The sequence below is a fragment of the Oryzias latipes genome, chromosome 5 (genome assembly GCF_002234675.1).
Source record: "Oryzias latipes chromosome 5, ASM223467v1".
NCBI lineage: Eukaryota > Metazoa > Chordata > Actinopteri > Beloniformes > Adrianichthyidae > Oryzias > Oryzias latipes.
In genome coordinates, this window is record NC_019863.2 from 25,250,521 (window position 1) to 25,264,559 (window position 14,039).

General features: G+C 43.6%; 2 protein-coding genes across 4 annotated transcripts in view; one reads left to right on the forward strand and one right to left on the reverse strand.

Moving 5' to 3' along the window:
* Window positions 1–3,235, forward strand: part of kcnq2 (potassium voltage-gated channel subfamily Q member 2) — a 33,037-nt gene extending 29,802 nt beyond the window's left edge. For both annotated transcript variants that reach the window (XM_023955136.1, XM_023955137.1), the window contains one exon: window positions 244–3,235. In XM_023955136.1, the coding sequence (XP_023810904.1) occupies window positions 244–883 (640 nt within the window). In that variant the 3' untranslated portion in view covers window positions 884–3,235. The remainder of the gene's footprint in view (window positions 1–243) is intronic.
* A 2,158-nt stretch (window positions 3,236–5,393) lies between these two features.
* Window positions 5,394–13,136, reverse strand: ddx27 (DEAD-box helicase 27). Of its 2 annotated transcripts, none has more exons than XM_011475342.3 (21): window positions 13,002–13,136; window positions 12,324–12,473; window positions 12,195–12,254; window positions 11,531–11,720; window positions 11,221–11,273; window positions 11,061–11,147; window positions 10,866–10,971; window positions 10,614–10,787; window positions 10,369–10,519; window positions 10,192–10,291; window positions 9,793–9,934; window positions 9,558–9,711; window positions 9,381–9,462; window positions 8,776–8,953; window positions 8,563–8,669; window positions 7,708–7,804; window positions 7,535–7,626; window positions 7,332–7,452; window positions 7,149–7,251; window positions 7,018–7,077; window positions 5,394–5,494 (listed from the first exon to the last, which is right to left on the reverse strand). In XM_011475342.3, exons 1-21 carry the CDS (start codon window positions 13,083–13,085, stop codon window positions 5,479–5,481), a joined length of 2,307 nt encoding a protein of 768 aa, XP_011473644.1. In that variant the 5' UTR covers window positions 13,086–13,136; the 3' UTR covers window positions 5,394–5,478. The 2 variants fall into 2 exon arrangements, with proteins under 2 accessions (XP_011473644.1, XP_011473643.1); XM_011475341.3 differs by having other exon boundaries at window positions 7,149–7,254.
* Between the last annotated feature and the right edge of the window lie 903 nt (window positions 13,137–14,039).

A 14,039-nucleotide genomic window follows, 5' to 3' on the forward strand; every position in this document is an offset into this window, starting at 1 on the left:
GAATTTTGAAGACCAAAATGTGCATTTGCATAGACTTTTCCGTGCTGTGACTGTAGCTTGAGGCAGCAGAGCCTCCATCAGTGTGTGAATATGTGTGTGCATGGGTGAATGGGACTGTAAATGCAAAGTGAGCCTTCTAAGAAGATATTAAAGCACTCTAAAACTATACCCATTTTACCATTTATTTGAGCACATACTGATAGTGTTGTTTACTTGTTTTCTGTTTATTTACATTCTCTGCAGGGTGTTACCTGGTGACCCCATGGACAGGACCCTGTTTATGACAAAGATGGTGCGCTCCAGCAGTTCCACAGGACACAGAAACTACACAGCTCCAACCTGCCCGCCTTCCACCTCCTGGCAGCCAATCAGCTCTCAGCTCCACCAGCAAGGCCCTCCCCCTCCAAACTGCAGCCATGGCAACACTCCGAGTCCCGCGGGGGACCCCTCACTGGTTCGACTGCCCCCTCCTCCTGCTGGAGAAAGACATGGAAGCCACCGATCCAACCGACATGGTCAAGGAGACAGAGGCGGGCCAGAGAGACCAGAGCGGAGAGGGGAGGGCACCAATGGGAGCGGACCAGGAGCAGGAGGGGAAGAGGGGAAGCCCGACAGCGATGCTTCCATCTCCATCCCGTCGGTGGACAATGAGGAGCTGGAGCGTTCCTTCAGTGGGTTCTCTATCTCTCAGTCCAGAGAAAACCTGGACTTTCTGAACAACAGCTTTTATCCCTCCACCAACTTAGGAGAGCATCCGGTGGGGGGTGGCGCAGCCCGTTGTCCCAACATCCGTTCCTATATTGCAGAGGGAGAGTCAGACTCCGATTCTGAGCTGTGTGCTCCCTCTCCGCACTCAGATCGGGCCTGGAGCAGCACCAAGTAGATCAAAAAACCACAGGGAGGAACCAGCAGAACCACCAATCCCAGATTGCAAAAACAGTACCGGGGGGGGGTGAGGCACAGCCCAGACGGCAGAGCTCAATCTCAATCCACAGACGCTTTAAAACAGACGGCATGATGGGAAGTGATGTTTTATCGTTTTTCCTGTCAAGGGTTGTGGCCCGGCTGCAGAGCCTCTTCTTTAATGCACAAACACAGAAACCCCCCACTCATATTCATCCAGTCCTGACCTCCTCACTTCTGTGATTGCTTAATTGTTGCATGCACACTACAGTTATCATCCACATGAATTGTCTGACAGCACCGGGGCAGCAGGTAGGGGTGGATTTCTAACATCTGATTGGTTGTTGGGATACAAAATGGCCTGAATGGTTTCAAGCCCTCATACTGCATGTTGGGTGGTCTGGGATGGGGTAGTGCGGGTCTTCTCTCACAAAAACTTTCTATTCAAAGTCTCAAACACGACTTTCTTTGTAAATGTTCCACACTGTCTGCTGTGGAGGAAGAGGAGGCAGAAGAACAGAGCTGCTGACAAGGGAAAGAAGAGAGGATAAGCATCGGTTTGCATGATCACTGTCAGTTCATGGTCGACTTTCACTGAAGGAGTTGCAGCTGAACATTAGAGCATAAAGTCTGTAGATGCTTGGAGTTGTGCATTGAAGCTGGATCAGGTCTGCTCTCAGAGATCCTAGTTCACTGTTCACCAGAGTTGGGTAATTACAAGTTACATTTACTCAGATACCTTTACTTGAGTAATTTTTTTGGGGGAAAATGTAACTCTTTTAAATACTTTTATGACATCATATTTTTTTAATTACTTGACATCATTTACTTCACTACAATTGACTTTATTAATTTACTTACGTTTAAAGAATTATTTTAATTTATTGTAGGCATGCATAATAGAATTTAAGGGGAACAGTTATCTCGCCAACACAGTTTAGCTTTGCTAACCCAGTAAAGATGCACAGCAAAGTTAAAACATTATTAAATACTTAAAATTTATCATAACTGGGAAAAAGGCAAGATCGGATAAAAAAAAAACATTTGCTTTGTTCAATCAATAACGTAGTGAAATGTCACAAATTTGTACTGAGCTTCAGTCAAAGCTCTGTTCTTACCAAATGAACAGTAAAGTAGGGGAGGATACTTGTTAAAAATATTTTTACTTTTTATTTCAACATCAGAAAATCCAAGAATTTACAGTTAAATTAAAAAAATAATTGCTAAGTCTTTGAGTACCTAGCTTTTTGCTTTTACGAAAGCAGTTATTCGGATGACTACTTTTGCTTCTTTTTGAGTAACATTATTTTAAAGTATAGGTGCTTGAATACAGATTTTGGATAGTTTATCCACATCTGCTGTTTACACTGCAGACGTGTTTGATCACAGACTGAAGACTGATGGATCGAGATGCTGATCTGGTCACTTCACACCTTCAGAGTGCAGCTCTGCTAAACTGACGCCCACCAGTAACCAAGCTGCTGATCAATGAGCCTAATGAAAGGTGAAATGTTGGGCATCTGTCCAGATCCAGCCTGATCTTTCGTGTGTCTCAGTGATTTGTTCAACTTAAACCGTGTCTTACAGCTGCCGCTCAAAGTTGAGGCATAAAATGTGTGACAATTGCTTACTAAGACTCTCCTGAGGTTCATTACATTTTGAGCCATAAAAGAGACATTAGAGTCTGAGCTTTCTCTAGCTGCTCAAAGATGTTTTCTCACACTTTTTGACCAATGGAAACTGAAGCCAGAACAATCAGATATGTTTAATAAACCAGCAACACTGATGCTGCTGCAGGTGATCATGCAGCATCTGGTTTAGCTCCAGGAAGAAACAACCACAGCTGCACTGATACGTACTGTTGTCTTTATTCCAATGACTGCTGAACTTCTGAGATCCACTTTATCTCCAGCCAAGCTGCTCAGATCCAGATGGCTTCAGAGTTTTGTCCCCTCTCACTAACTGTGTGTTCCTGAGAAGCAGCTTGTGGTCTCCTTTATTTACTCCTTTCCTCACTTGTGTCACCACTTTCTACAGCGCACACACAGTTATCAGCCTGATAACAATTACGGATGAAAGAAAAAAGCTTTAGTTGCTCCGCAGATGAATGATTGCTGGAGATGTGTCTTGTTCTTGTCCAATGTAACCGGCTGAAGTGAAACCTAACCGGCTGCAGGTGTGAGCGGTTCTGGTTGTGAGGGTCCAGCCTCCAGCATGCAGCTCTTAAAAAACATGAGAAGCCAGAAAAACCTGTTCACTGTTTCTTTACTCAGATTTCAATAAAACCGTCACAGATTCGAAATAAATTTATTGAATGTTTGGTTCTGCTTGATTCCAGTGTATTTATTAAGTTCTTAATCACCACAAAGGTCGTCTCAAGATGCAACACAAGATAAACTGCTTTTTTATTAAGTTCTAAATGAGTAACTATATACAATACTGGAAATCTTTTTTTCTGCCATTAATTTAGCATTAGAATGCAACACAACAGGATGGGGGTTTCCTCCAAAGCATATCTCCTCAACCCTTCATGTAGCCTCAAGTTTGTTCCCTCCTGGATTCACTATCGGGATTCAGATGTAGAATCCTCAGATCCCAACATGAAAGTAGTTCAGAGATCAGTTCCGTGCCCATTTTCATCATATCGTTGGACAAAGATTATAGTACTTTCTAAGAGTGATGCTGAAAAACTCATCCATGCATTTGTTAAGTCTAGACTGGATTACAATAACTCTTTGTTAGCAGCGTGTCCTTAGAGTTCCTTAAAAAGTCTCCAGCTTGTTCAGAACGCAGCAGCTAGATTGTTAGCAGGAACTAGCAGAAGAGATCACATCACTCTTGTGTTAGTTTCACTTCACTGGCTCCCAGTTAATTCTAGCATCAAGTTCAAAATCCCCCTGTTAACCTATAAGGCCTTACATGGTATGGCCCCATCCTATATTAAGGACCTCATAGTACCTTACCACCCAAACAGAACACTTCACTCCCAAAATGCAGGACTGCTTGTGGTTCCTAGAATTGGTAAAAGTACGGTTGGAGGTAGAGCGTTTAGCCACTAAGCCCCTGTTTTATGGAATAAACTCCCAGCTCATGTAAGAGAGGCCAACACAGTTTCTACATTCAAAGTTAGACTGAAAACATTCCTCTTTGGACAGGCTTATTGTCAGACTAGTTAGTATTCTGAGATCACTTAACTTAATGTTAATGTGTTTAAACTAAACTTAATAACAATAACAATTTTTTTTTAGTAGGCTGCTAGAAGTTGAAGCTGGGGTAACTATGGTGCACTGGGGTTCTGTCCTCTGTTCTCATCTACTTCTACCCTCCTTCTCTCCTCTATTCTTGATTATTATTCATCATTTGGTTCCCTCTGTTTGGTGCAGTGTGATTCGTGTATTGTCCCTCTTTCCCTCTCCCTTCCGGGTGAGTGGGAGTGCTTCCAGGTTCCAGTTGGCTCATCCGTGCTCCTGTTCCTGACCGTGTACCTCGTCTCTGGCTCGCCTCTACTACTGCTTCTACACCTGGCTGTGGATTCTGCCTCTGGCTCGACTCTGCTCTGTACCTGACCGAGTACCTCGTCTCTGCTCCTGCTCCTACACCTGGCTGTGGATCCTGTCTCCGGCTCGACTCGCGCCCCTGACTGTCCCCCCCAACTCCGTCTGCATAAAACTCGTCTGCTGGACTTTAAATATATAGTTGTAGAGTTAGATAAGTTAATTCTTTTCTATGAGTTCTGGTACATCGCCTGTCCATCCTGGGGGAGGATCCCTCCTTCATGTGGACACCCCTGAGATCTCTTCGTTTTTTCTGGAATCCGTTTTTTTAGGAGTTTTTCCTTACTGCAAAGAGGGGTCCAAGGGCAGGGATGCCCAGTTTAGTTAGTCTGTTTAGTTAAAGTTTTAGTATTATCCTATTGAATTATATGTATTCATGATCCTTTTGATTTGATGTTTTACTTTTTTAATTACTGATACGAAGCCCATCGAGATGACTGTTGTTGTGAATTTGGGCTATACAAATTGAATTGAATTGAATTGAAAAGTGAACGTTTGTCAGCACGTTCCATGTCCATCTCACTGTGAATCCGTGATGTCCTGCCCATAGATAAATGAACACCAGAGCCATCCTCGGACGGCGGACATGAACTCATTGATTTCATGAAGTTAAAATGTAATTAATCTGACTATTTGCGACAATTATGATTCCACTGTCTTCTGAAGATTAAAATTTTGGTTTTATCAAAAAAAATACATTTAAAAACCTTTTTTGGTAAAGAAATTTTCCACGCAATGCATTGTGGTCTATATTCGCAGACCTAGTAAGCATCGATGCTCACTGGTTATTCGCAGAGACTTCTGGGAAATTTATAGCACACTCGATTTTGGAATTGTAGATTCGGACAGCACTACAAAATGGCGAACGCACTATATTAATGCACTGTGTAGTGAGTAGTGAAGGAATTCAGACACAACCAGAATTAAAGAACAAAAACAATTCAGAAAGACAACTTTAATTAAACTTTGATAAAGATAAGCATGTCAAAAAAAAAACTGAGTTTGGTGAAAGAAGTTCTCCTCACTTCTTCTTGAACCTGTGGAACAGATGGATCATCTCTTAACTTAGCTGTCACAGAATTAACACAAACATGTTTAGATCCTAGTTAGATTAGATTTAGATTTTCTGGTTATTAAAAACCATGTTTAAAATGTATTAATTATCTGTCATCGACTTGAGGTTTTGCTTTAAGCTTCATGTAAGCAGCCAAAAGGGGGACGGTCATATTAATTAGAATTACTATATTGGCTGGTACAAAGTTAAGTGAGTTTTGCTGAGTCCACCCACCTGCCAGTTGAGGAAAGATAAAAACCACAGCTCTCAAATGCACAAATATGGGCTCAAATAAAACCAACTGTATTTTTTAAACTCACTCCCAATTGTCATAATTGAAAATTAAAACCAAATAGTAGAATTTTTTGACACCCCTTTACTAATGTTTTTGGTGTAAAGCTAAACTTCTAAACCAGTGTTTTTCAACCAGTGTGCCGCGGCACATAAGTGTGCCGTGAGAGATGGTCAAGTGTGCCGTGGGAAATTGCCCTCATTAACTGATCTAAAAACATTTTCCATCTCCATGATTTCAGCTCTGTGTTCATCCAAACAGGCCCTGATAAAACACTGCGGAGTTAGGAATATAAAAGATCATAAAATACTTTTTCTTTGCGTTTATTTTATTTTTTTAAAGACATTTTGATAAGGTACCGCGATTCAGCTGCACCTTCGGCTGTATTTTGGAAACGTCCCGTCCCTTTAACTGTCTCCACCAATCATTCTTGAAGGCTTAATCACATGTCATCAGTCTGACCAATCAGAAGTGGTTAAAGTCTTCACTTCCTTGTCCCGATTTAGCTCGTAAAGTCGCTCAGTTCTAAAAAAAATAGCAGCTAAAGCTCGTCTATAGCGGTGTAGCTTTCCACAGAATCCGGTATCAGACCGTGGAACAAGTGAACAAAACAATGAAGCTCCGAAAAGCAATCTCCGGCCGTTTTATGCACTACATCTCCCATGATGCATTGGGTTGTGAGAGTGACAGCGCATACGGAGATCTGTTGTTAAACGTGTTGAAACCAACGAACACACATCAAACTGTTTTTAAATCTTCTAACTTATCTTTTATTGCATCTTTTAGAAAAAAACAGCTGCTGTTTCCAGCTTTTTTCTGCAACAATTATCTCAAAAATGCATGTGAGATTGCGGAGGGGCTGTAGATCCATACAGACTATGAGTTTCTCCTTTTTTTTTTTAATTTTTTGGCTGCTGGTATGCCGCGGGAATTTTTTTAAGGTTAAAGTGTGCCGTGGCTCAGAAAAGGTTGAAAAACACTGTTCTAAACTATGAGTAATTGGGAAATAGCTCACTTCTGCCCCCAGCCTCCGGTGGTCATTTTAGGAACTGCAACATTCCATTTGCTAGAGTTAGCCTTTAATTCAGGAACAACTGGTTGGCTGAACATTAAAAATTATAAGTCTAGCTGTGAAGCTGGAAGCATTTATACCATAGCTTCCATCATTTGGCTTCGTGAAGGAGGAAAAACACTAAACTCCTGGTGAGACTCACCGGGTATTGCCGGAGCGCTTCCTGTCCAGCCCCAGACGCTTCCTGTCTTCGAAGGACGGCCTGAAATAACACAGGTAGGTTTAAGACACGTGTTTGTTCGGACAGAGAGACAGGTGTGCTGTTGCTCTCACCCAGCTCTGTACTGCTTTAGAGCCTTCCTGCTTGTGTTGGTCAGCTCCTTATCGAACACAGACTTTTTTCCACCTCCTCCTCCTCCTCCTGTCTTCTGATTGGCTGCTACACAAGTGCAGGTTGCTCAGGTGTGTGTTTGCACAGGTGCACTTTCTAGTCAGATTTCTTGAAGTGAACCCTACCTTTAGCTGGCGCCTCATCTTCAACCATCGCTCTCGCCCTCTTCGGCTTCCTCTCCCTCTTTGCAGCCCGCTCAGCAAACATCTGCGCCTTCAGGATCTCGAACTGAGCGCGCTCCTCAGACTGTGACATCCCAGGTAGGAAAAAAACAAACTGAGCACATTCTAAGGTGTCAGACAAATGGGGGTTGAATGATGGATCTTACAGAAAGCTCTTTTTTCTTGGCATCCTTCACAAACTTGTCTCTCTTCTTCTTCCCTCTCAGGGCGAAATCGAACTCCTGCAGAGCCTTCGACACTGAAACCAGCAGCAGTTACACAGCCTGCAGAGAACCGCACACCAATGCAGGTTTACACATCAGTGGCAGCAGGTACTCACCACGGCTCTGCTTCCTTTCCTGCTGAGTCTGAAACCAAACTCGTTGCGATTCGGAGGAAGAGGCGGAGCCATCCAGACGCTTCTGTGCCACACTGAGCTGCAGAGACACACAGACACAACCTTTATGTCAGTGTAAGACTCTTTGTGTCAAGCTACAAACACACCAGGCATTTGACATGCATTCAAAAACGCAATGAACGCGCCTTTAGCATATGGCATTCACACTGGACTGTCGCTTCCTGAAACTAGCGCGCATGCACTCACAGTTGGAAGAGGTTTGGTGCGAAATGTCGATGCGGTGCAAATCTCACAAAACTTGCTCGGGGCTTTTTCTTTCACAACTCTATTCCCATATATGAAAGACTTTGTGTCATATAAATCTGTCTGTTTTCTCCTTCATTTTCAAACGCTTGGCACTTTCCTGTATGGAAAAGGACGCTACACATACGTTGCTACCAAAGTCCCTGATTGGTCAAAGTTCAACTGGTTTCACTTCCAACGCGCATTTAATGGCTGCGTAGAGCCTGAAAACAGTCTTAAAAACTTGCGTAGTGACGCATGAACACAAGAGTTTTGAACGTGGAAGCCTGAAATGTGCATTTACACGACTTCATTGCAAGGGTCCGCTAGAACGCACGTTGTCGATGTGAACGTAGCGTCAGTGGGACCTCATGTATGAACGGTAAAAACGCCACAGCTGCATCTGCCATGTTTCCCAACCATGCTTAGATGTACAAACATTTACTTTGGGATGCAAAGCCCCCTAAATCTGGAAATTGTGGTGTGGATCTATTACTGATGTATTTAGAGTACAAAGTCCTTTCTGCACAGACCTGTGATGTCACACAGACCTACCTTAGCTTCAGAAGCGGCCAGCTCTCTTTCTTCTTTTTCCAGCCTCATCACCGCTTCAACGTCTTTCTCCAGTTTGCAGATCAGATCTCTGAACTTCAGGACGACGTCTGCGACACAGAAACAGACGACTCAGCTGAGGCCTCCACTCTGCCAGGAGTCCTGAGCCGTCTCTTTCTTCTCATGTCCGTTCACACCTGAGGTGTGCGAGTGTACCTGGCGGCAAGACTCGAGCCTTCACGCTGTTCTTGGCTGACTTCACCACTTCCTTCAGAATCCTGCGCTCTGACTCGCCAACCAAAGACACAGAGCGTCCGGAGCGGCCAGCCCTCGCCGTGCGGCCTACGCGGTGGACATAGTGCTTGACGGTGGATGGCATTGTGAAGTTTATGACCTGACAAGGGTATAAAGGACACTTGGGTCAAAGTTATATTTAAATTTAAACAAAACTTAAAGGCTTTGAATCTGAGTTGACAGCAACAACATATTCAACGTCAAATTTTGTACTGCTTAGATTAGAAATGCTTGCTGTGCTTTGTTAAAGTATTCTAACCGTTCATTCAATTTAACTGAGAAAATAAAGATATGTTATTAAAATATACAAATATATATTAATAAAAGAAAGCAAGGAAAACTATATCCGATTCATTCCTTTATGGAATAAATTGCAGGGGAAAAACTTTAACCAGAAACAAGTTTCCTTAAAATCTATTTCAACATTTAGTAGCCAGAACAAAACAATAAAAAAATGTGATCTGTGTCTCAAATTGAAACAAAGGTTGTAAAAGTCAAACCAGCAGCTTCACTGCGGCACAACTCACCGTCTTCACTCCATCGATGTCCAGACCTCGAGCTGCTACGTCTGTGGCCACCAAAATGTCTATCTGGTCATCTTTGAAACGCCTAAAGAACAAAACAACAATGAAGACACTCCAAGAAGAGTTCCCTTGTGTCTGATTCTCTACATATATGATGCACTTCGTCTTTGGTTTGAGTACCTCAGGTTCTCCAGTCTCTGATTTTGGCTAAGTTCTCCATGCAATTCTCCGACTTTCAGGCCCATCAAGCCCAACAGGATGTGCAGTCTGTGCGCCTGTTTCCTCGTCTGCGTGAACAACATCACGTGGTCCTGGAAGGTCCGAGTCAGGAGAGCTGAAGTGCAAAAAAGTAACGGTCTGAGGAGAACCACACCACCGACAGTGTTGCCAAGCAGCCCGCGGAACTGGATCCTACCGGCCACGACGGCCTCTCTGTCTCCTTCTCTGTGTGGTCGGATCCGGATAAACTCCTGCCGCAGGAACGGCGCCACGTCTGTGTTGCTGTTTACAAAAATTCTGACTGGCTGCTTCAGCGACACGGCAGCAAGATCTTTCACCTGTGCGGACAAGATGCGGGATGGTAAACGAGTCAAAGAGCGTGTAGCAAGATGGCAGGCAAGTAACAGTTGGACATAGATTATACAAGACAAGAAAGCATACAAGTCACATGGAAAGTCACAGCTAGGAATCACAGAAAAGGTTCCAGGTTTCTTCAGGGAGTAAGTTTTCCCTAAAGATGCTTCCACTTCAGTAGGAATCTCTGCCACCATCAGCCCTTCACACCTGAAATGTTACCCCACCCATCCCGGCGTACCTCCTCTGTCATGGTGGCAGAGAACAGCATGGTCTGTCTGTTGTAGGAGCACAGGCGGATGATCTCCTTCATCTGTTCTTCAAAGTACTCGTCAAGCATCCTGAGAGGGTTGAGCAGAAACCACAGGTGAGTGTCTCATCATGGGCCACGCCCATAAATCGATTAATAAGTCTTTACCTGTCGGCCTCGTCCAGAATTAGGATCTCAATATGACTCAGTTCAAAGTTTGGCGTGTTGTGAAGGTGGTCAATGAGTCGACCTGGTGTTGCTATTAGGACATCTGGCCCCGCCCTCAATGCTGCTTCTTGAGACTTCAGGTCCAAACCCCCTGGAGACAGGAAATAGATAAGAACCAGGGGCTAGAGACCGGTACAGAAGCAGAACCATCTGTTGGACCAAAGAATGATGGGAATTAATCTCACCGACAGCCAAGCAGGTAGTGATGGAAGTGAACTGGGCCAGTTGCCGGGCAACAGAGTGCACCTGGATCCCCAACTCCCTGGTAGGAACCAAAACCAGGACCCGGGTCACTTGGGAGGTTCTGGGCTTGTAAATCAGACGCTCCAGCACAGGTAGCATGAAGGCCGCCGTCTTTCCTGCAGACAAACGCAGACAGGTTACATCTGCCAGACCCGGCACCGCCAATCTACAGGTCAAACCAGCAGCTCAGGTACCTGTCCCAGTGGCAGCACAGGCACACAAATCTCTGCCCAGCAGGCTGACCGGAACACAGGCCTTCTGGATGGGAGTGGGCTGCTTGAAGCCCAAAGCTGTGATAGCCTGCCAGAACACAAGAACAAGAGCAGGAAGGTGAGCCTGTGGACCTCTGAGCGGACTGACTACACCTGTTTGACCCAGACAAGCTTCACCTTCAGGATGGGTCTGGACAGGTTCATGTCATCAAAGCTCAGCTGATCATCAAACTGAGACGCATCTTCGTGGAACGACTCAGGAGCCTGAAGAAAGAAAAAAAACGCTGGTAAATATGAACCTGAAACCAGAACCAAGACACAAACTCCTCCTCCTCACCTCCTCTGCTGCCTTCCTCTTCTTTCCTCGTCGGCCTTTATCTCTCAGGGTGTCTGGCAGAAAGAGAAAACTTTTACTCAGGGGTTTCCAAGAGCCTCCACAGAACCTCCAAAGTTCTGTTCTTTAAAAGTGTTTTCTGTCTGTTGGCCCAGATGGCCTTTGATGCTGTTGTTATAGTAACCACCTGAGCAGCTCACACGAATGTCTTCCCTTCTAGGTATTATCGTTGGGTTCTACTGCTCAAATGTTCATTTGAATGAAAACACCACGAGATATGAAGGTTTTTTTAGGGTCTCGCCTTTACACCCACCTGATTTGGTCAGAACCTCCTCATCACTGGAGCCAAACTCCTCCTCCTCCTCATCATCATCATCATCATCGTCGTCGTCATCATCATCATTGTCATCATTCTCATCCTCTTCTGCCTTCAGTTTCTCTTCCTCCTCCTTCTCTTCCTTCTCAGAAGCTGAAGGATTTCCCTCTTTGGGACTCTGCTTGTCCTGCAGATTGAGCCAAACTTTTCCTCAGACACATTCACTTTTTAGATGTTTTTCATTTATTTCCAAAGCTCTAAAACATCAGGCTGCTACAAAGGCCGAGGTAACAACTATCAAACAAAAGAGAGTGAAAACAATAAGACTTTTACCCTCCGCCCCAATTTACCTCACCGTTCAAAGACAATAAAAAAACAGCTTAACTTCAAATCAACAAACAAAAAAAGATATAAAAGAATAATAAAATAATTTGTTATAATTTTACAAGTATTTGATGCTCATTTTTAGGTTGTTTCATCTCTTTCAATAGTTTTTCAATCTTCAATTGTCTTTTCTTTCATTTTTATCAATTAAGATTTCAAATTATGGCGAGTGTTTGTCTGAACTCTCAAAGTTATTCTTATTTTGGGAATAATACATCTGCATAAACTCTAGCGCTTCTTCCGTAAGACTTCCTGACAGTTTTTGAACTGGACTCACCTCAGCCTTCCTCTTCTTCCGGATTGTCTCTATTTTCTGGTCCAGCGTCGTCAGGCTTCTCTGCAGAAACAGAGCGGACATCAGTGCAAAAGAACGGAGGACGTTTCGGTTCTCTGCCAAACCAGCTACCTTTTTTTTTAACTGGGACATCACGTCGGCCATGGCCCAGGCTTCATCACGGCTCGGCCGGTCTGTTTCGACAAACTCAAAGTCGCAGTTGAAGTCTCTGCAGCTGCGGGGTCCCTGCTTCTTCTTCCTGTTCAGGACTATTGGCCCCTCCTGCACACAACAGTTCATTCAGCATCTTATTTTCTTTTAAAGCCAATTTATTCGGCTAAAAGGTAAAATAACTACTGATATAAACTTAATAAATAATGGTATTTAATAAAACCACAACAGATACCATAACTGACAGCAAAACATTGGACTGTTCTCAAGTGTTCTCCAGTGAATTCTGATCTAAATTCAACAAAACGTCTGTGCTAAAATGTTTTTCTTAAGATTGTGTTGAGTAGAGCAAATACAAATATTAAAATTGTTCTTTAAAAAAAGACTTTAAAAAGTTAAAAGTATAAATTGAAGGGTGGGCTTATTAAAAGAACCACAACTACAAGATCCATTTTACTTATAGAAAATGTGTGTCAATTTAAAGGAGGACGGTTGTCTCCAACCTGGCAACAACTATTATTCTTGCAGGGTCAGAGTCATTCAACAGAAGATTAGGAAGATGGAGCAGAACCAAAGTCAGAAATAAACCACAAAACCAACTTTGACGAAAGGATCCTTCGTGCAGAAGTATGGACTCACCTCTGGTTCTGACTCGGTATCGGGTTCCTCCGGGCTCTGGTCTTCGTCCCGGAGGGTCCCGATCAGACCCAGTTGCGCCAGCATTTTTTCCAGGTTCTGTTGTCCACGCACTCACGTGTAGACGAAAACCGGAAATGTCAGCGCTAGATTCCGGTTTCTAAGATTTCCATGTTGTTTGGCGCCTCCTGCTGCCGCGGAGGCCTTCACAAAAACAAAGAGAAAAGCTACGGGATCATGTTTTTTTTCTTTCTTTTTTTTATGAATTACAAGTTTTACAATCTTAGAACAATTAATGTACAGCATGGCAAAAAAATATACATACATGGATCATGGATATACATGGATCCAGTGCGGCATCACTGTTGTATCAATGCGTATGAATGATGGTGATGGTCAGAGGGACCGTAGGCGCGAACTGGCAGCCATGCTTCTGTCATCTCCAAGTATGAATGAGGAGTGAATGAATATTGAACACAATGTAAGCGCTTTGAGCGTGTGCAAAACTGCAGATAAATCTAATCCATAATTATTTTTTTAATTTTAACTATTTGTCTGCAAGTGGATGCATCAGAGTAGAGCGGAGTGGGGATTGTCATCTTCCCATTGTAGCACCTACATCACACCTACAAGCTTTTCCTACTACAATTTTTCATCTGCTCCTGATTCATTTGTTGAATAAAAAAATACTCATATGCTTGTTGTTTGTTTCTTTTTGTTCATTTGCCCTTTAGTTTTGATTATATCTCTTTTCAGGTGTTGCTTTGCCACAAACTGTGGGGATGTTTGCTTTAGCACCCACCGTGACTTTGTGTGTAGTTTTTGTAGTTCGCAATCAGCAGAGTCAAGAGGTCAGTGCATACAGTAGGGGACGTTCTGCCCTTGCTTCGTCAGCAGATTCTTCATAAAACAACAAAAAAAAAGTAAAACTTCCCGTCACGTTAAATGTGTCATTAGCCCTTGAAGCCCTCTTGCGGGCCAAGGGGTCTGACATAGATGAAATCCTCACCTTTTGGCAGGTGGACCTTATAGGACACACAG

Coding starts and splice junctions, on each gene's coding strand:
- ddx27 (XM_011475341.3), bottom strand. CDS start 13,085: ATGCTGGCGCAACTGGGTCTGATCGGGACCCTCCGGGACGAAGACCAG. Junction 10,788..10,865: donor CTGTGCTGCCACTGGGACAG/GTACCTGAGCTG, acceptor GTTTGTCTGCAG/GAAAGACGGCGGCCTTCATG. Junction 7,255..7,331: donor AGATGAGGCGCCAGCTAAAG/GTAGGGTTCACT, acceptor GCACTTGTGTAG/CAGCCAATCAGAAGACAGGA.